General features: G+C 35.9%; 1 protein-coding gene across 2 annotated transcripts in view; it reads left to right on the forward strand.

The window, feature by feature from the left end:
* FBXL17 (F-box and leucine rich repeat protein 17) overlaps window positions 1-21,845 on the forward strand; it is a 488,270-nt gene that overhangs the window by 301,878 nt on the left and 164,547 nt on the right. For both annotated transcript variants that reach the window (XM_082621243.1, XM_082621244.1), the window contains one exon: window positions 11,525-11,601. In XM_082621243.1, coding sequence (XP_082477369.1) covers window positions 11,525-11,601 — 77 coding nt within the window. The remainder of the gene's footprint in view (window positions 1-11,524; window positions 11,602-21,845) is intronic.

Here is a 21,845-nt window from a genome sequence, read left to right on the forward strand (position 1 = left end):
GGGCAGAGTAAGGGTTAGTAAATGTTTGTTGAATAACTAAAAGCACCTTTGCAAACATTATGAAATGTAACATTTACAAAATCCTTGGAGATAGGTATTGTAATTTCCAGAATTTTACAGAAAAGACTTAGAGAAGTTCAATTACATTCTGAACCCCAGGACTGTGTCTTACACATACACACATACAAAACTTTGACAGTGTGAGCATTGGAAGCATATTTCTACTGTCCATGACTGATTGATTTTGTACAAGAAACATTAAATTTCAGTAAAATTTTGATATAGCTAAATATCATCTGTTTTATTAGTGCATTATATTATTAATCATGTGCAATATACTTTTAAATTCTTAGCTTTTTGAGAGGCCATTTTCATGTGAATTAAATCCACAGTGGTATTAAGAAATGGGAGGAAATTTTCCAAATGATACCAAATATTTTAACACTTTCTTAAAAATTCAGCCTTTCCCCAGAGATATGTCAAGTCTACATAGTCTTTTTGTAACTTCTTTTGATCAGATTTTTTTAACTCATTGATATTATGAATCTTATAAATAATCATAATTCCCTCTTTACTTTGGTTTCTTGAAAGTTTATTCCAAAATCTTATTCCACTTGTAACAGCTTTTCAGGATGAATCATATCAATCACTTCAGGGTGAGTATATCCCTAACTTTATTATTTTACTATCCATATTTTCTATCTTCTTTACCCCTCTCAAATATTTCTTTTGTAGTTTTGTATGCATTTCTAGGGAAATAAAGCTGGATATAAGTAAACAGATGAAATGAACTTAGGCTCCTTAGTAATTATGAAATATATGAATGTATTATTGTATATGTTACATATAAAATGTTATTTTATATAGATATTGTTATGTTCTGTATATATTGTTTTTCTTCTTTTTCCTCTTTACAGCCACTATTTCAACTGATGTGTCCCTGAGTATATATCATGTTCACTGACTTGCTTATACTATTACCCTTTATATTTTCTTTCACCTTTTTCAAAGTATGATGTGACGTTGGATTGCCATTAATTTTCCCAAAGCCCCAAATTTTGCCCAATGGCCAAAGAGTGTCCTGTGTCTGATGAGCATGCACTTAACCTTTCAATAACGGATCACAAAAAGGAATTTGTTCTCTAACTTAATTTTTTAATAAAATTCTATCATTACCAGGGCAGCACTCACGGTACCCCCCAGTAACCAACCATAGGAACGCACAACTGATCAGTTGACTCTAAGCACATTTACCCGACGTTCCTTTCAAACGCCTGGCATTGCTCTTGCCTCTTTATTCCACTAACAACCTTAGAAAACAATCAATTGCCCCTCTCCTCACCTCAGTCTTCTTCCTCGGAATATCAGAATGTATTTCTTTATTTACTTGGGTACGTGACAGAAGTGTATTGTGTGTAGAGCAGAAATATTAATACTGTTACTCCACTCCATTTTGCTACATGGTTTGTTGATTATGCAGACAGAACAGTAACTATAATAATCAACAACTAATCAACAGCGGAACATTTAGAAACATGCCAGAGATGTGCTGTTCATACCTTTTTTTTTTTTTTTTTTTTGCGGTACGCGGACCTCTCACTGTTGTGGCCTCTCCCATTGCGGAGCACAGGCTCCGGACGCGCAGGCTCAGCGGCCATGGCTCACGGGCCCAGCCGCTCCGTGGCATGTGGGATCCTCCCGGACTGGGGCACGAACCCACGTCCCCTGCATCGGCAGGTGGACTCTCAACCACTGCGCCACCAGGGAAGCCCTGATTTACCTTTTAAAAATAACATAAAACTGAGGACTGGGGTTGGGAGTGTTGCTTGTTCCTGCTGGCTGTCAGATATGATGTTGCCTGCAAGGTGCCTGCTGTCTGAAACAAATTGTGAAATGTGCTGTCTTCTTTCTCTATGCTTACTTACTGTCTTGCTTTTGCAACTTTCTGCAAGGAGAAAATGTGTAATGCTTCCCCCCTATGGTTTCTATCAGTCTTAGCACTGGTTTCATTAGCTTTCCACCACTTTCTCCAAGAACAAAGAGATGTGTTTTCCCTTCATAGGGAATAGACTGAGGACTAATTCAAGCAAAGCAACCTGAATTTTAGTGATCATGGCATTTCAGGGGCTAGGCTGCTAAAATTCCTTTACTATGTGCATTTACAACAATTAGATATTTTTTGATTGAGATAATTTGTTGATTTACAACAATTAGATATTTGTTGATTGGGAAGGGAAAAGTATTTAAAAATTGTATTTATAAGTGTATTTATATACATATGGACATCTATACTACATAGCACTTTGAATATAAATTAAATTGCTGATAATCAGTTCTTGTCATTGATGGATAAATTAAAGTGTTAAGAAAGAATCCTCTAGAAGTATATTTTACAGGCAAATGGACTTTATAGTGTCAAGTATCATTGAACTGGCCAGGTGAAGCTAGGTAAGGTTCAGTAGCCTTTCTCTGGAATTTTAAAATCTCATTCTATTGCATTTACTTGAATATTATTTAAGAAGGAAGTGGGGAGGCCTTTGTTTCTCTATCCTTCAGATAAATAAAAATTAACTGAAATCAGTTGTCATTCTTCCTTTGGGATTAAAAATGTAAACCTCATACTTTTCATAAGAGGATTCTTGGTTAATGTCCCTTATTGTAGTCTGTAGAAATATATGAATTGTTTCTTTCTTTTTTATTTTTAAAGAAGTGTAAATGTTATTTCTTTTTACTAAGTAAGGAAGTTATCTCTCCGTGTAAACATAATGTACCAAAACAACTAAATGTGACCCGCTGCCTCTCTTTCCTGTAAATGTTAGAGCAAAGATTATTTCACCCCTGACATGACATTAATATGTAATGATATGGAAGAAAATAGGAATAAAGTAATGGGAGTCCCAGAGCTTTGGAAGTAGATTTTATGAATTCAGCAGTGATGACCCTTAAGCCTCAAAGGTTTCAGAGTTCAATCTAGCTAAGCATCAATAAGGTCAAATTTATGTAGTGTCCTTGTCTTCATCAGTGCCATGTGATCTTTCTCCTTTGGTCTTTCTGAATGAATATGTGGATAACTTTATTCCTACTGCTTATACTTTACCCACTCCCTAACCTAGAACTCCTTCCTCATACTTTCTTTTTCAGAAACTAATAAGAAGCCTTCACCATTTTCCTCTCCCAATTACAGGATTAATTAGTTTTTTATAATTGTACTTAAAATCACCTGTAAAAATTCTTTTATTGGCTTTTGATTGGGCCAGAAATTTGCTAAGCTTAAAAATTAGTGACAAAGTGCAGGCTTCCTGAATATGAACGCTTGAAGCATGTGGGAAACATTTGGAATGGAGAATGTTGACCTGCTTTCTTTGTGTCCTACTACAGCTATCTAATTATAAGCTTTCAAAGATATCAAATTAGGTGCCCTCTTCATTGCATTTTACAAATATAGTTTTTTCATATTGCTAAAACCATTCTCAAACAAAATTTTGAGTGGTACATTGGGATGTTGGGAATCATTGTTAGCTAAAGTGAAACCATTCTTTTGACTTTTATAATTGTCTTTACTGCTGTGTTTTATAGTCTTCTGAGAATTTGGCTTATCCAAAAAGAGATTCTGTGCCTTCCCAAGTGAGAAGGAAACCTTTTGTCAGCATCTTGTCTGAGTTAACTCCTTGGCTACACAGGTCATGGAAGGTCTCTGTTGAACATCAGTCTTTGGCTCTATCACAAAACTGGTATTGAAGCACAGGCCAGCTCCCCCAGTACAGAGGTTAAAGAGGCAATTAGTCACTACAAAGCCGACTTGTGGCGTCTTCTGGTAAGGAAGTACTTAACTCTTTCCTGAATAATGCCTTAAATCTCATCTTCAGTATATTTTTATAGTCCACTAAAATAATTTTGTCTTATCCATTTTAAATTAAAGGTGAGCTTAAAATATATGATGTCTGTTGAATTGAGACTTTCTCATCAATACTTAAAGAAGTAAGTGTAATGGGGGTGGAGATGGGCAGGGAGATTATCATCAATTGTATGTTTAATATTCCATCTAAATTTCATGTTAGCTGTTTGGAAGCCTAACAAGTCTCTGAAATATTTCTAGCTTTACCATTAAAGTTCTTATTTATTATTGCAGGACGGGGTAGGAGTTGGAACTTGCCAGAATTTTGCCTGACTTTTTTTTTCAGAAAAGGAATGGCCTCTGATGAATCACAATTCACTGAACTGGACCATAGTTTTATATGTTTTTATATTCCTGTTTTTTTTTTTTTTTCAGGGCCTGGGCTTTTGCTTCCAGACAGTAAATTTTTGTTACATGTAGGATAATAAAATCTTCTCTTCCACCCTCTATCTTAAAATATGCCAGAATACCATAAAGATAGCACCAGTCTTAACTGTATCAACATTGTGCAATGCCTGGATTCCCCCAGAGATATTGGCTATAAATTGATGGAACCCCAAAAACCTTTAAGGATGGAAGAGATTTCTTAACTTCTCCCATTTCAAAATAACTACATTTTTTTCCATTGAAGAATGACTAAACTACTGAATTAGGAGGTCTTACCTTTAAATTTTCCCCTTCCCTTTCTTTCTAGCATTTCCTTCAGTCCTGAAACATGACTCTTTTCAGTTGATTTTCAGTAGATATAGAGATAGTGGTATGCTTTTTCTGCTGCTGGGTATGAACATTAATATCAGCTGTAGCAGCAAAAATAAATAGTAGTTGATCTATCAAGGTTATAAGTATTACGTCTATCATTTTATAATAATGTGGCTTTCTGATTACATCTTTTAACATTTCTAACACATAATTTGCACTTAATAAAACCTTGTTGAAATAAATAAATCAGAAATAGCTTAGAATATTTTTTCTGCTTCTTGCATATTCAGAAGCACGCTTAGAAAAAGTTAGCTCAAGTTATTATATAATGGTTTAGTGTAGCTGCGGTAAAAGGATGGAACAACGGCTAAAATTAAAAACAAGACTTTTCGATAAATGTATCTGAAATATTAAAGCCAGAACCAAGTTTATCCAAATGTGTTAGTTTGGTTTCCTCTCCCCTGCCCCCTTGCTTTGGAAAAACATTTAACCATTTTGTTTCTTAGTAGCTTAAGGAAAATGTGCATTTAAAAAAATACTGCAGGCTTTATTCTATTTGAAAAACATTTTTTAAAGTTCTCTAAGAAACATTCAAATTACATTAAACATGTTTTCCTATATAAATGAAGGAACAAAATATTCCCATAAGAGCTGGTTTGTGATGGTCACTCCTAAGTATGTTAGAAAATATTATTTTGCTGTGGTATTACTCCTTTTTCAATGCTGACTCCTACTTACTCTCCAGTTAGGAAACCTACTTAATGCTAGAGACTGTCAGGGAAAGGGTGGCCCAGACAGAATCAGCAGATGACAACATCTGCTCCACCTCTTCCAAAGGTGTAACACCTCTGTTGGCAGAGATGTAAACCCATAGAATTTATGTTTCAATAACATCTCAGGCCACTTATTGTGGTACATCTTATTAAAAACAAACAAACAAACCACTCTTCTCATTGTGTAATCTTTCACTATCTCTGTGTGACAAAATGGGCATCAGTTTACCGCTGTTTAAGTAGCAACTACCTAAATTAATCTTGGATTCACTAATCAGATATTGGCTTTCCAGAGAATAACATTTGGTAAGTGAGAACTTAATGAATATCCCAAGAGAATTGTAACTGGTGGAGCTGGTGACATTTTGCATGTCACTCCTAGTCTTTGCCCCTGAGATATATTGTGTTTTGAGCAAACGCTTTAGCATTTTAATTGCAAGTCATCCTTTTAAAAAAATCTCTCTTGCAGTGAACATCTCTTTTATGAGATTATCTTTAGATGTTTGCATGAAAAATTGACTTAAGCATACATTTGATACTATGCTGTTAAAGGGATGGAATAGAAGAACATTTACAAGAAAGTGTACTATGAAATACAAAGGGCGCTCAACGTATCAATTTGATGCCATGTATCACTTTCTCAGAATAGGCCTTCATTTGTCATTATGTACATTTCTTTAAGTTAAATATAAAAATAACCACTGCATGCTATGTAAGGTTAAGGTGTCATGTTACTAGGAAAAGTACCTATGAATGGAATGTTTATAAATGAAATTATATTCACATATAACAGGAAGGGTACTGTTAGTAAATTCTTGAATTGATTCATCTTGTAAATGTTTAACTGTAAATTTATCTTTTTTTTAAACATAGAAATCTGTTATGTAGTGCACATTCTGAAAGCAGGGTATACCTATAAATCATGTCCATTCATTTGCTGCACTGAGATTGGACTATACTTCAGTAAAACTCGATTTGGGGCTTTAGAAAAATCAATCAAATATCATTATTCTTTGTTGTAGATGCCAAATTGTGTTTTGGTGACCTCTGCTATCATTTAAATGACCCCAGCTATCATTTAAATGACCCGTATATGAGTTAGTCAGGATGAGCTTTTGTAGCACAGAATTGGACCTAGTTTGCTCCCTTGTTTCTCTCTTTAGATCTTGTAAATCCTTTTTATTCCTTTTCATGTCTGTGTGTGTGTGTGTGTGTGTGTGTGTTGCAGGCTCTTCTGCTTTTACCCACTTACAATCTATATAACACAGGGTGGCTTGTTGGCTTGTCTAGTTTCAGGAAATTATGAAAATGAAGTTCTATTTCTAAAACCCCCAAATAGATTACTTTTATGATGTGTTTGTATTTCAGGAGTTTTAACGTTTGATCTACGTGTTTATTCGACCTTAAACGTACTTAGCTGCCCGTTGCACTTATTTGCCAATTACTTTATAGCACTGTTCATACTTTTTGTTTTAAATCTGTAGGGTTGTTTTTGTCTTGTTGCATTTTTTCTTCTGCTTGAAGATATATCTATTATTCAAATATAAAAGTGACTTAGGAAAGAACATCCTAAAGTTTATTTAGAAATTCACCAAGCCACATACTAATGCATCTCTAACGGGGACATTTCTTTTCACACCTCTAAGGTGATTGAGCCTGTCCTTTAAAGTGAGATTTGCAAACCAGTGTCTGGCAGCTCCAATTAGCTTCATTTGGATTTGAAACACATCACAAACAGTAACAAGGTCTCCTAGGACACTCCTCTTTGCAAGCAATGTAGTCATATTTCCTCATTAGTCCTTTTCAATTGTCACTAATGCCATGTTCCAGCTTTTGAGTTGGAGACAAAAAACATAAAAATTTGGTATGTATGTAGAATGGCCATTGTTTTCTATAATTCAAGGCGCTTTTGAATTCCTTTGATAGTTTTGAAGCTTACACAGCTTAATTCATTAACCTTTACCCTTCACATAAATCAGGTTACTAGGAATCTATTGCTAGGGAGACAGATTTTTCCCTCCACTGAAACTAAGTAATGCCTTCTCTTCTTTTAAAAAAAAACAAAAAACAAAAAAAAAACCTATATTGATCACAAAAGTACCTTTTTGCTGTTTTTCATATTTCATCAAATTTTTTAGGTGCATTTTAGAACATTATCAAAAGCAAGTGAGCATAAAATCACATTATTATAAAAAATAATTCTGGATGCTTTGGATACTTTGGAGCAGGTTTTCTAGCCCTATTCACTGTTCTAACGGAGTTTATATATATATGTACTCAACAGCTGTTACTCAGGAATTTACAGTGGTTGCAATTTTTAAATTCTCTTCAGGACCCTGCGAAAACATAAAAGCATGAAAATAATCTGAGGGGAGGCAATTCAGAATGAACTAAAATATATTTAAATGAACCTAGGACATTTGATTTGGAGAAATTTTTCATATAGGCCCTCAGTTTTATAAAGAATAATGATGTGGGACTTCGAAAAAGATAGGGGTTGTTCTGTGGTTTCATGCAGGTAAAAATAGAATGTATGTCTTCTGATTCTTTATTCACTCTTGTTAAAACATGTCTCCTCTTGTTTCTCAGAACTCAGAAAGGTGGTTTAGTAGGCTTGTGTTTGATGTTCATGGTCTACTTTAACAATATTTGATATTCTCCTGCATTTGTCCACTATGCCATATTCCTATATTATGAATTTGTTCTTAATAATCTTATAGATTATTACTTTCCCTAAGGATATTGTTCTTTTCCCAAGTTTTGTAATTCCTTAGGTTGTCATGCATGAAATAGGAAATCTTTGAATGCACTGACCCATAGAAAATGTTGGTCATATGGTATTCTGAGGTTTATCCTTAGGGATGGTGGGGACGGGTAGGGGGATAATGGGAAAATTTTGAATTCTGGATTCTGAGTTTAGGAATTCATGGCTTACCCCTAGGGACAAAACTATAATTAATCACTGAGATTAATGAATGTTCTCCTATTTGATATCTGTGAATAGGAGAGGGGATGGAGAAGCAAAGGTTTCAAATGTGGTCTTTGGTTCTTTCGCTCTCCTTCTCACAGACTGTGACTTTGCAAACAGTCCTCCCTTTTTTTGGTATCATTTTTAATACCCCTTAAAAATTTACATGAGTACCTGTAGTCAAAAGGTGTAAATAATTACTAAGCCTTGTTTGTTGCCTGCATACAGTCTATGCAGTGAACTGGGAAATTCTCTGATGTTAATACACTAAAGGTCACGACTAAAGCCAAGACTCTTAAAACAGAGTAGAATTATTTAGAGTAAATGTGGTCGACAGACCTGTGTTAGGTTACCTCCTGTAAATATACTCTAGAATGGACTCTAAAAGTTTTAGAAGGAAAGGACAGTCACCAGCGTGGTCTCTCATCATGACTTGCTATCACTACAAGCTGCCTGGGAAACTAGGCCTAGACTAATCACAGGACTTACGACACTAGCCAGGGACCTGATGTGGGGTTCCATTTTCACCAATTTGCAGTAACAGGATAATATAAACCACTTCCATTTTCAACTCTCAAAAAAATAGCTATTTTACCTATTTATTTGAACCACTCAATTTTGTGTGTTAATATGATATTGAGTTTCAGTCCAGGTTCACAGAACTTGGGACTTCTCAAATATCACATCCATGAAATATGTGATATTTAAATTAAAAAAATAATGTTTGCTAAAAATCTTCCAAGGAATACTTTTTTTTTCCTCCATGAATTCCTGTTTGCGGAATAGTTTTATGTTGTGCATAACTTCTAGCACACTGGCTGTGATTACAGGGTACTTAAAAGTATTTGGAAAACCTTATGTGACTGAACTATTAAAAACAGAGCAAGTGCTTGCTTCGGCAGCACATACACTAAAATTGGAACAATACAGAGAAGATTAGCATGGTCCCTGTGCAAGGATGACACACAAATACATGAAGCGTTCCTTATTTTTTAAATAATTAATTAATTAATTTTAAAAAAATTTAAACAAAAGAACAAAAATCCTAGGTGATCCTTTGTAAAAGCAAAATGCTTTTCTCTTATGTTTCTCTTTTTTTTCCTCTAAAAGGTACGTACTGTACTGTTTTTTTTTCTTAATCACATGTTTTCTCTTGGCTATTGCCTCTTGAGTAAGCTAAATATATGTGTAATATCTATTCATAACTTTTCTCTGTCATGTAGGGAGGAAACCTGATGCTCATGGCCTTTCATCAGTTTTAGGACAGTTCTTATCCAGTGATTGATTATCTGATTTTATGTGAATACCGGTTTTTGTTGCCTATGAAATAGCATTTGATCTGGCTTGTACACTGAAATCAATTTGTGTTATTTGCTGTCTGTAGTCTGCTCTGTGTGTCTTTAATGTTCTCATGTGCTTGTAGCATACCTAATTTAGAATCAAGTGGCAGGAACACAAATAGAATATTGTATTTCTTAGAGTTTTTCCATAATCAGATGTAAAATCAGGTGTTCTGAACTATTTGAAAAGACCATGAGAAGAAAATAAATTATATGAACATTATTTCTGCACTAACGTATTTCATTTTGTGGTGGTCATACAAAATGTTGGATCTGCTAACTTTTTTGGTAGGTAATGGAGGAGGACAGAGAGCTATGTATATTTGATACGGTAGAAAGTAGACTTTTTATTAACTATTTATAATATTATCATGTAGGGCCTTTATTTTTATCCTTAGTATGTGAAAATTAGTTTTTAAAGTCATATGTAAAACATGATTGTTGCCTGTAATGTTTTATTTTCCCTTTTTTATGACTTTATTCAAATATTACAGTAAAGCAAAATGACCCGGAATTAGGTTTAAAAATTTCCCTTCATAATAACCTGTATCAATCATAATTACATTGTTACTGTTTTAAGTTTTCTGTTGTAACCATGGAAGAGCTTACCCATTTTTATCATATATCTTTTTTTTTTAAATAGCCAAAAAAATGTTTATTCAGTTATTCTGAGGAACTTAGAAATGTTTATCATTCCATTAAAACCATATTCTATAAAAATATTTTTAAAAGAAAAATATATCTTCTCTATAACTAATTTAACCTTCAGTAATAAATTATGTGAAGTAAAATTGTATAAAATTTCCTGACATTTTATGAAGATACCTACAAATAAGCCAGACAGCAAATAAAATATCTGAAAGACATAGATGGATACTCAGTAATTTTTTGATGGATTACACACATAGGTATCAAATTACTTGATCCTTACTTTCTAGAAAAGGTTAATGACTCTTTTTGCTTTTACCCTTTTACTTAACTGTTATTTATAAAGATTAAAACAGGGGCTGCATTGAAGGATGCATATGCCAATGTGTCAGTTTGACTGTACAGGTTTTTCTGATAATTCAGGGGACTGAGCCACACTGTTAATCATTGTTTTCAAAGTTCATTCAATTCTGTACTACATGTTCCACTATGGCCATTACAGCAGAGTACACCATTCAAAAACCTTTTAACTGAAATGAAACCAGAAAAGACTTTAAATCTTACATATCTATATCTATATATTATGGATATGGCCTATATGTATGCAACAATTCATTTAAAATGTTAAGAATAAAACATTTTAAAGTAAAAGATTTTAAAGTTCTTATGTGTACGATTTTTCTTTCATCTTTAATCAGTGTTACAGATTTTTAAAACATTTTTATTTTGAATAAAATTTCACAAAATGTGTACTTCAGTGTTATCAAAGTCCATCATTAATAATTAAACCATGAGCAATATTACCATTCTTTTATAATGACCATCTGTCTATATTCTACACTTTCATTACATTATTTTTTATGTAAATAACATGTTCATTATATAGCACATGTTTACTAATCCTTTATTACCAAATGTAACACTACTCTTACAGGAATATCTCTCTTTCATCACTTTGGTTTTAAAAGATGTGCTAGTCATAAATGTATTTAATTAAAGTCATTTAGGTATTAGAGCACTTGAGTTTGAAGCAGGGAATATAATACTTTTTCCTGAAACACCTTGAAAGAGGTTTTTTGAAAGAAGAGAACTGTGGCATTCATCAAACACTGACCTCTTCCTGCTATAGTCCTGGCCAAACTCTTGCTAATTTAACTTGAAACGCATTAGTGTAACTCACCATTTTTTGTATGTGTTTTAGGTGTGTGGAGGTCATTGCAAAGGAAGGACAAAACCTGAAAGAGCTGTATTTGGTGTCCTGTAAAATCACAGATTATGGTATGTAATGAGCCATTGTCCTAATCATTTTCAAGAATAAAAAGGTACAAGATCTTTGAAAGCTCTTTTAAAAGAAATCAAAAGCTACTAACTCATAGAGACTAGGAGATTTATCTTTACTTGTACTTTCTGATCATACACCCCCGAATCAAGAAATCATGATAATGGAACCAGAGTAAAAACGAACATGTATATCAGTTTATCACCACATGTAATCATACACACATATGTGCACATGCACATACACACTCACATAGGATTAAAAAGTATGGCTAAAATTGCTGTATGATGAAAATAAATACTAGGATAGTTAAATATTTGATATAATAAATATAACTAAAGTAATTATTACAGAGTTGATTTGCTTAATGTCATGTAAAATGCATTCTTGTGCCATTCCAAATGCCAACCTTCTTAATGCCTTAAATTCTTTAAAGCGCTAGAAACTTCCAATAGGAAGTTCAGATATACAGGAAGTAAAGAGTATACATTTGTTTGTAAGAGTTTAAATTATCTTAATTTTAAATATCCCTTTAAAGTGGAGAAAAGCAAGTTGTTTTATAAAAATATGAAAAGTATGAAATCATCCAATTGGAATAATAAAGAAAAGTAACCTAGCCTTTCCTTTTTCGTTCAGCTTTATATATTTTTTCCTATTAATTTGCATATGTAATCTAAATACAGAGTTTTAACTAATTATTTGGCTTTATGGGAGACTAAAATGGTTTCCATTTTTCTTTTCTGATTTTTAAATTTGTTCCTTTAAAGTGGAGAATATGCTTTCTGCCTTGAAGGGAACTCTAATAATCCATTAAGTTTTTATTGTTAACTCCAACATATGCTAATAACCGACTCCAATCCTAAGATGTCATACTGACCATCTGCCCTGGGTGGGAGAGTTGTATTTTATCAGCTACTAAATTCATCCTTTGGAAAAATTCTATGAAAGCTGTAACAAAAAATAAAAAATAACATAAAGGATTTGGCTTGAAAATAACCCTAATTTCTTTTCAAAGTTTAGTTTTTGAGAATGGTAAATGTCGTACATGGATTTATCCATAATGTTTCTGGGTTGTTGTCTTTTTCCTAATTATAGCATGAGAAAGGAGTGTTTTGATATGTTTTCTTTTTACTTGTAGTTTGTTTTCTGGTTTGGCATATTAGATTGCCATTTAGATACAGTAACTCTAAAACCTCCAATATCTCCCTATTGTCTAGGCCTTAGAGTGTTCTCTCTGCCCAACACAGGGCATATCCTCAATACCTGTAGATTTGTTAATTAACTAGTACATTCATTTGTTGCAAACTCTTTACTTGGCATTCAAGATCCTTTACCATTAGTCTCCTACCTGCCCCTACAACCTTACTTTATATTTCTCCCTTTTACCTGTTTGCTGTCAATGTCAGATTGCTAATTGCCAGGAGAGCTATGGATTAAGTTCCTTAGAATGAACTCTTCAAGGTCCTGCAGTGGAAAATGTTGCTAAAGTTATACTCTGTCCCAGTACCATTTAAGTTAGCCAGTGCAAAGAAATGTTCCAGAAGATACGGAAAAGAGAAAAAGCTTTGGACTTGGGACAAATCTGGGATCAAGTTCTGTCTTCGTTCCTTGTTCTTTGGCCTTAGGGAAGTTCCTTCACGTCTCTGAGGCTGTTTCCTCATTTGTGAATTGACTTCATGCTCCTGTGTGTACCTGGTACCTAGTCTAATGATTAGCACAATGTATACTGCTGAGAAAAATTGCTTTCCTACAGGAATGGGACAGAGAAAAGATTCACACAAAATTCTTTTACCTCCTTTCCTTTCCTTGGAAGGAAGGAAGGTTTATTGCTGTTGTTTATTGCTATTGTTGAGTGATATTCTCAGGTTCTGATATTTTGAGATCTCAGGATTTTTTTTCTCCTGGTGAGGTGAAAACTGTTGGAACTTTGCCCATGTGGTTTGCATTTATTCCTATCTCTGAATTATTTAGGTCAGCGGTTCTCAACCCTCTCTGCACATTAGGATCACCTGGGGAGTTTCTAGAACATTCTGATGCCTGAACCTTACACAAGACTAATTAAATCAGAATTTCTAGGAGGTGGGGCCCAGGCAATGAAACCTGCCTAAGTGAAGTCAATGTCAGCCAAAGTTGAGAACCACTCATCTAGTCTAGTTGACAGGAAGTAGAAGTGAAATTTTTGAGGACTTCCTTCCTCCACCCAGACATGAAATCTATCACAGTTTTTTCATACCTCAGTCCCTCCAGCTTTCAAGCTGTCTGCCCCACCTAGTCTCTCTTCTTTCTTCCATGAGGTTTTAGGTGTTCTAAGGATTTGTGGCGAAAGTCTCTGTGCATCTGTTGGTTCTGTTTTTCAAAATGTTTGGGCACAGTTGAGGATGAGGGGGAAAGCTCAATAGTTTATGAGATTTTACTATAATTGCTAGTTGATTTTAAAATTAAAAGAAATTACTAAACACTCAGCTCAGTGCATCTTTTTTTCTCTGGTACCATGCCAATAACACGTGAACAATTTTTGTCAAATAGACAGCAAGAAAGATTCTTCATTGTAACCAGAGAAACAGCATGTTATTGGAGGTCATTGCTCTACTAGGGGAGGCTGTGATCCCTTGCCCTGTGTTAATTATAAATTTTAAGAAGGAAAAGCAGATGCTTTCTTCCTTCTTTAACTGGATAATTAAAGACATATTCTGTGGGACTTTTTGATTTTTGAGGCTACTTAGAAATTGTAAAATTTGGTGTACACCTGATACCAGGGGAATTTCATCCTTCAAGCGACTACTCCCTAATTCTGCTTCCTATTGCTTTGCTCATATTCTAGCTAGTCTCCTCCTCACCTCCTTTTTCTTTGGTGCTGTGTTCGTACATGCTTTCAGTACAGTATCCTGCAATTTTTGAAGTGTTTTTGCAGGATGCATTGATTCAGAAACAGCAGCTCCCCTGGCTTATCATTTGTAATTTTTCTCAAGATTCTCACAGTTGTTGAGTGTAGTGTTATAGTACTTAGCAACACCTGCCCAGGCTGTTAGGAAGTTATGTTCATTTTTTTTATTATTAATTAATTTATTATTTATTTTTGGCTGCATTGGGTCTTTGTTGTGGTGCACAGGCTTCTCATTGCAGTGGCTTCTCTTGTTGTGGAGCACGGGCTCTAGGAGCACAGGCTTCAGTAGTTGTGGCTTGCAGGCTTAGTTGCTCCACAGCATCTGGGATCTTCCCGGACCAGGTCTCGAACCCATGTCCCCTGCATTGGCAGGCGAGTTCTTAACCACTGCGCCACCAGGGAAGCCCAGTTATGTTCTTTTTTTTTTTTTTTTTTTTTTGCGGTACGCAGGCCTCTCACTGCTGTGGCCTCTCCTGTTGCGGAGCACAGGCTCCGGACGCACAGGCTCAACGGCCATGGCTCACGGGCCCAGCCACTCCGCAGCATGTGGGATCTTCCCGGACCGGGGCACGAACCCGTGTCCCCTGCATCAGCAGGCGGACTCTCAACCACTGTGCCACCAGGGAAGCCCTGTTATGTTCATTTTAATTGATATATGATACAGTTGTCATGAAGAAAACTATCATTCTAATAGGCTTCTTATTCCCCAGATTGAACATAGATCTTTATGGTAAAGGATAACAATTATAAACAAATCAATAATTCAGGCACAGCTAAATGGAAAATACAGTCTTGGGAAATTGCTCCCTAAAGAGAAATCTAATATTGTCACTCTTCTGTAACTAAACAAATAAATGTTATAGGTCGTATCGTGGGAAGAAAACTCAAACTGAGAGAAGTAGGTTAGAATTCGCCTCTTCTTTTCTTTGTGACCTTGAGCAAGTTACTTAACCTCTTAGTTTTGTCATCTGTTAAGCACATGATAGTACACACCATAAAAGGTAGTGAAAATGAATATAAAACGTCTGTGTTGTGCCTGGTGGCATAGTGGATACTCACTAATTGGCAGTTTTTATAATTATAGAATCATCTCTTTTTCTGAAGAAGAATCAGCCCTCCTCCTCCAAGTGTGGCTTTCTGTTTGTGGGAATCATTATTTAGAAGTTTGACCTGTATTAGTCTATACGTGCCTAGTTGACTTCCACACCTAAGCTATCTAAACCGGATTCTTATTAGTGGGGAATAAAAAGAAAGATGCAGCAAAAAGTATAAAATCTTTAATTTGTCTCCCTATCTTAGGTTTCTTCCCTATCTCTTCTCTATGTTACCTTCATTTTTGTTTGGATAATTTTCTCTTGGCTTCCCTTTTGCTTTTGTTTTTTGTTCTTATAATAATTTATCAACTAATAATTTCCAACCAACCTTTCTGCTCACCTTCAAACACTTTTCTGTTGAAAATTCTCCTCCTTTAGAACAGTGTATCCTTAGGATTAAAGGGAAAACAACTTGTATCATTCAAGCCTACAGAGGTCAGAGCCAGTCTTACTCCAGCTGCAAGGCATAGAACATGTGATATAGTAAATGGGATGGATGAATAAAGCCCGTATCTCCATTAGCATCTCCGTAGTGAAGGTTACCAGTGTGACCCTGTGTCAGGGAGCAGTTGTAAAAAGGACCCAGGTTCCTTTCTGGGTTGTTATCACATTTCCTTTGACTTTATTTAGCACTCCTCAGGGCCCTTGAAATACACTCTAGAGGATATCTTTTTGCTTCCCATCTCAAGTTGTCAAATAACCTTTTAATTAAAGAGGACTGTAAACACTCAACTACTGACATCGATGTCTGGGGCCTACAAGTCTCTGACAACCCACAGGCTCATCTGGGCCGCTCCACATTCTCCTGTCACTCCCGCAGGCCCTGGGGCTGCTCTCTGAGGACAGTCTTTGACTGCCCCTTACTCTGCTTGCCAATGCGCTTCTGCCTGATCTGGGACTTTTAAACCTAACCCCAAGGCTTGCCATAAAAGCTTTTGGATTGCTCTGGGCAAAAGGTCTTCCAAGACAAGGAGGTCATTTGTTCCAGTGGTTATCATGTGAGATGTCGTTTCAGTTGGTCTGCCACACGACAGATGTGATGTATATTCATTCTGTTAACAAATATTGATTCACTACCTACTATGTGCTGGGCTCTGTGCTAGAGGCAGGACATGTAGTTTCTGCATTCCTGGAGCTTTCATCCTGTTGGGATCCAGAGGACAGGGCTGGCCTGCTTATTAAAAAAAAAAGAGAGAAAAAAAAAAAAAAACAGGTAATGCATCTTTTTCCAGACAAGAAGAATGGCAGGGAGTGCCTGCAGCCATAAATCTTTGCTTTGGTCTAACCCTTGCCTCACCTCAGCCTTGCTGGCCTTCTGACGCTATTGAAAGATTAATAAGTTGTACATTCGCTACCTCTTCTTGGAATACCAGACCTCTTTAGCTGTTAGTTAATCCAAATTGGGATCTGGGATACATTTTCAAAATAAGCACACTAAAGAAACAAAAGGAGATCCCAAGAAGCATTCTGGGTTATACTAGTATCAGGAGTGTTTCACTTTTTTTTTTCTTGCCAAACCAACACTGATATATTATTCAAGAAAAAAATCTTATACCAAAAATAATTTTGCTCTTTCTTAACCATCTTATTTTTCATATTATTAGGTATGCATTACATACAGTGATGTTCCATTTAATATTTAATTCTTGGCTTTTTCTTTTATGTTTTGTCTCATTTTCAAATTGTATTTCAAACTGCTCCAAGGTTGCTGGGTAAGATTCAACTCCTTTTGTCAGCAGGAATAACTCTAATAGTTGTAAAGTGACAGAGAAGAACTTTAGAAAATACAGTTGCAAGTCAAAAGGAATGTCTTATTGTTTACTGTTGATTATTCACACTTTCTCTCCATTCTGTCATTTAAATATAGATAGCTTTTATTGTTTCTAACAAAATAGTACTAAATTGCTAAATCTTCTACTGTTGCAAATTCCCCTTGTTTTTATGTCCATCTTAAAAGTTATTTCTCTCCACTTCTAATTCTTTCATTCCTGGAATTCCTCACTATTGTATTTATGTGTCTACTGTTGTACTTAGCAAGTGTTATTTTCTCTTTTTTCTTTCTTTTCGGTAATTGTCATGATTTTTAACCAAAAAATCGGTATTTAATTATAACTGTTTTCTAAATGCTTTCTTTTTGCTCAACAGCAAAGAAATTGTTGACTTTCTTCCCTATTTCCTAGGTCATCCTAAGCCTGCAGCTATATAACCCTGAAATAAAAGACTGAACAATAACCATGCTTATCATAATAGACTTTTCATAATAGACTTTCATCTCAAATGTATTGAGAAGCACTTCTTTTTTATTTTTTTGCGGTACGCGGGCCTCTCACTGTTGTGGCCTTTCCCGTTGCGGAGCACAGGCTCTGGATGCGCAAGCTCAGCAGCCATGGCTCACGGGCCCAGCCGCTCCGCGGCATGTGGGATCTTCCCGGACTGGGGCACGAACCCGTGTCCCCTGCATTGGCAGGCGGACTCTCAACCACTGCACCACCAGGGAAGCCCGAGGAGCACTTCTTAAGACTTTTTTTTTTTTTTAATAAATGTATTTATTTTATTTATTTATTTTTGGCTGCGTTGAGTGTCCATTGCTGCACGCGGGCTTTCCTCTAGTTGTGGCGAGCGGGGCCTACTCTTCGTTGTGGTGTGCAGACTTCTCATTGCAGTGGCTTCTCATGTTGTGGAGCACGTGCTCTAGGCATGTGGGCTTCAGTAGTTGTGGCTCGCAGGCTCTAGAGCACAGGCGCAGTAGTTGTGGCGCACGGGCTTGGTTGCTCCGCGGCATGTGGGATCTTCCCAGACCAGGACTTGAACCCGTGTTCCCTGCATTGACAGGCGGATTCTTAACCACTTCGCCACCAGGGAAGCCCTTAAGACATTTATTTTAAGAAAAGTCTCCCATAACCAATTCAAAGGCCATCTCTAGCTTCCTATATAATAGAGTTCTTTTTTTTTGATTAAGGAATCTTCTAACTTACATGTAAAAGGCGAATGGACATTTTTGTGCTTGCCCCTGAACTTTCTTACACCTCCAAATACACGAATGTTGTTGCTGCAAATTATTTAGTTTATTAATTTTTATAGCCAAATACTCGGTTTCCATATACAACCGAATCACTAGCTAAAATATTGACTTTCCCACTTTCCTTCTCTCAACTGCTTTTAGCATTTCTAAAATAAAGTGTTTGATTTTAGTATTAATTAGCTGTCTTAGCGTTAATCTTATGAAGGAGTCCTGTTACAGATAAAAGAAATTTATCCCAAATCACATGAAAAGTAATGTTTTGGAGTTCCTATTTTTAACCCCCACTGCTTAGTACCCTTAAGTATGCAGACTAAGCATTTGTTTTCCTTGAAATATGCTGTAGTATAAATAGAGTCATTATTGACCATTATCAGTATTGTATCAGCAATGAGTAGATCTAAAGGGGACCAAGATAACTGCAGTAATACTAAATTTCTAGTATCCCACAAAATAAACAATCTTCTAATGTTTAAAACTTCTTAAAAATAGAAATTTTGAGTGGTAGTGAGTTCTCTATTACAAGAGTTATTCACACCGAGATAATCTCTCGAAAAGAATATGGAAAGATGGAAGCACTAGGTAAGGAACTGACGTACATAATGTTTAAATTTCTTTCTACTCCTGGGATTTATACTGGACCAGTTCCATTTTTGTTTCATTCAGCAAATGTTTACTGTATGTGTACTGGCTGGGTGCTGAGGAGAATACAGAGATGGGTGAGAAGTATATACTCTTACATAGAGAAAGAAGACATAAGCAGTGAAAATGTTTTCCAACATATTAAGCAACATGATGGTGTCAATTTTTTTTTAACAAATAGGCCCTACAAGATGTAGGGGCGCAGGAGGACAAGGTCATAAGAGGCTGAAGTCTTTGGGGAAGGATTTTTTTGGAGGAGGCATGGGAGGACATATGAGAAGCAAGGGCATTTGAGGTACTACAGCCTTAGGAAAGGCTCAGAGCAAGAACAGGTGTCTGAATGGATGAGTTTGTATGCATTGGTTAATCTAAAGAAAGAGCAGAAATCATCCAAAGTGATTACGTGCACACACAGGCAAATTTTGAAGAAACCTTATGAAAATATTCTAGTTGAAAATTCAGGGTAAGTTCCAACTTTCATCTAGACTTTTCCTGTCTTATTCACCATTCCCATGGTAACAACTTCACTTAACATATATAAAAGGAAACACTACTTTGGGTTTTAACTACTAATCAAATACCCAGTTCAATTGAGAGAAGTCAAGTGTAAATTTTCATCATAATATAATAGAATAGTTACCATTTATTGGATATTTTCTGTGGGGCATTATTCATTTAATCCCCTTAGATATGGGCTGTTAGTATTCAAGCCTAGAGATGTGGAAACTGTGGCTAGGAAAGCCTCAGGTTCACACTGTCTGTGAATAACCATATGGTATGGATTCAGTGTTAAATATCTCTTGGATAACCACTCATAGGTCAGTGATATGCTTAGTAGTATTTATTTCTAGAAAGCTTTGTTGGATTTTCCCAGTTGTCAAAGCTTAAACAAAGGTAACTGAATCCCATGATAACCATGTTTGTCCATCTGTGTATAAAAAAACAATGTCTCAAAGCAGCTACCCCATGAGATCTAATTATATAGTTACAGAACTTAATAGGTTTAATGTGCTTATTCACTATAACTTTGTTGTGCTGCCACCAAATATCAGTTATATTCTATGATTAAACATTCCCTAGCTGGAAGATAGAGACTCTTATTGATATTCAGTGTGTATTCATATATTCAATAAATGTTTTCTTAATTATTTCAAAACTGTATATAATTCTTCATGAGTTAAAATTTTTTCTTACACTCTCCTTCTAAATTATTACCAAAAGCTTATGAAGGAAGCAGAAATATTACTTTTTTAATAGATGAGAAAATTGAGCCCAGACAGGTTTTAATTAATTAACAAAACCGGAACTATAATCTCCTCCCTCCAAATCGTTTACTGGATTATGTGCAGATAACTTCTTAAATTTCTCTGCTTTTCATATAGAAATGATTTCTTCATTTAAATGATCCTTTAAAAGCAATTTTAGTTAATGCCAAATGATGTCTCATAGCATTTTTTTAACATCTTTATTGGTGTATAATTGCTTTACAATGGTGTGTTAGTTTCTGCTTTATAACAAAGTGAATCAGCTATACATATATATATATCCCCATATCTCCTCCCTCTTGCATCTCCCTCCCATCTTCCCTATCCCACCCAGCCAGATGGTCACAAAGCACCGAGCTGATCTCCCTGTGCTATGTGGCTGCTTCCCACTACCTATCTATTTTACATATGGTAGTATGTATAAGTCCATGCCACTCTCTCACTTTGTCCCAGGTTACCCTTCCCCCTCCCCGTGTTCTCAAGTCCATTCTCTACATCTGCGTCTTTATTCCTGTCCTGCCCCTAGGTTCTTCAGAACAATTTTTTTTTTTTAAGATTCCATATATATGTGTTAGCATACGGTATTTGTTTTTCTCCTTCTGACTTACTTCACTCTGTATGACAGACTCTAGGTCCATCCACCTCACTACAAATAACTCAATTTCGTTTCTTTTTATGGCTGAGTAATATTCCATTGTATATATGTGCCACATCTTCTTTATCCATTCAACTGTCGATGGACATTTAGGTTGCTTCCATGTCCTGGCTATTGTAAATAGAGCTGCAGTGAACATTTTGGTACATGACTCTTTTTGAATTATGGTTTTGTCGGGTTATATGCCCAGTAGTGGGATTGCTGGGTCATATGGTAGTCCTATTTTTAGTTTTTTAAGGAACCTCCATACTGTTCTCCATAGTGGCTGTATCAATTTACATTCCCACCAACAGTGCAAGAGGGTTCCCTTTTCTCCACACCCTCTCCAGCATTTATTGTTTGTAGATTTTTTTTTTTTTTTTTTTTTTTTTTTTTGTGGTACGCAGGCCTCTCACCGCTGTGGCCTCTCCCACTGCGGAGCACAGGCTCCGGATGCGCAGGCCCAGCGGCCATGGCTCACGGGCCCAGCCGCTCCACGGCATGTGGGATCTTCCCGGACCGGGGCACGAACCTGTGTCCCCTGCATCGGCAGGCAGACCCCCAACCACTGTGCCACCAGGGAAGCCCTGTTTGTAGATTTTTGATGATGGCCATTCTGACTGGTGTGAGGTGATACCTCACTGTAGCTTTGATTTGCATTTCTCTAATGATTAGTAATGTTGAGCATCCTTTCATGTGTTTGTT

This window comes from Mesoplodon mirus (assembly GCF_964341445.2).
Source record: "Mesoplodon mirus genome assembly, chromosome: 5".
NCBI classification, from domain to species: domain Eukaryota; kingdom Metazoa; phylum Chordata; class Mammalia; order Artiodactyla; family Ziphiidae; genus Mesoplodon; species Mesoplodon mirus.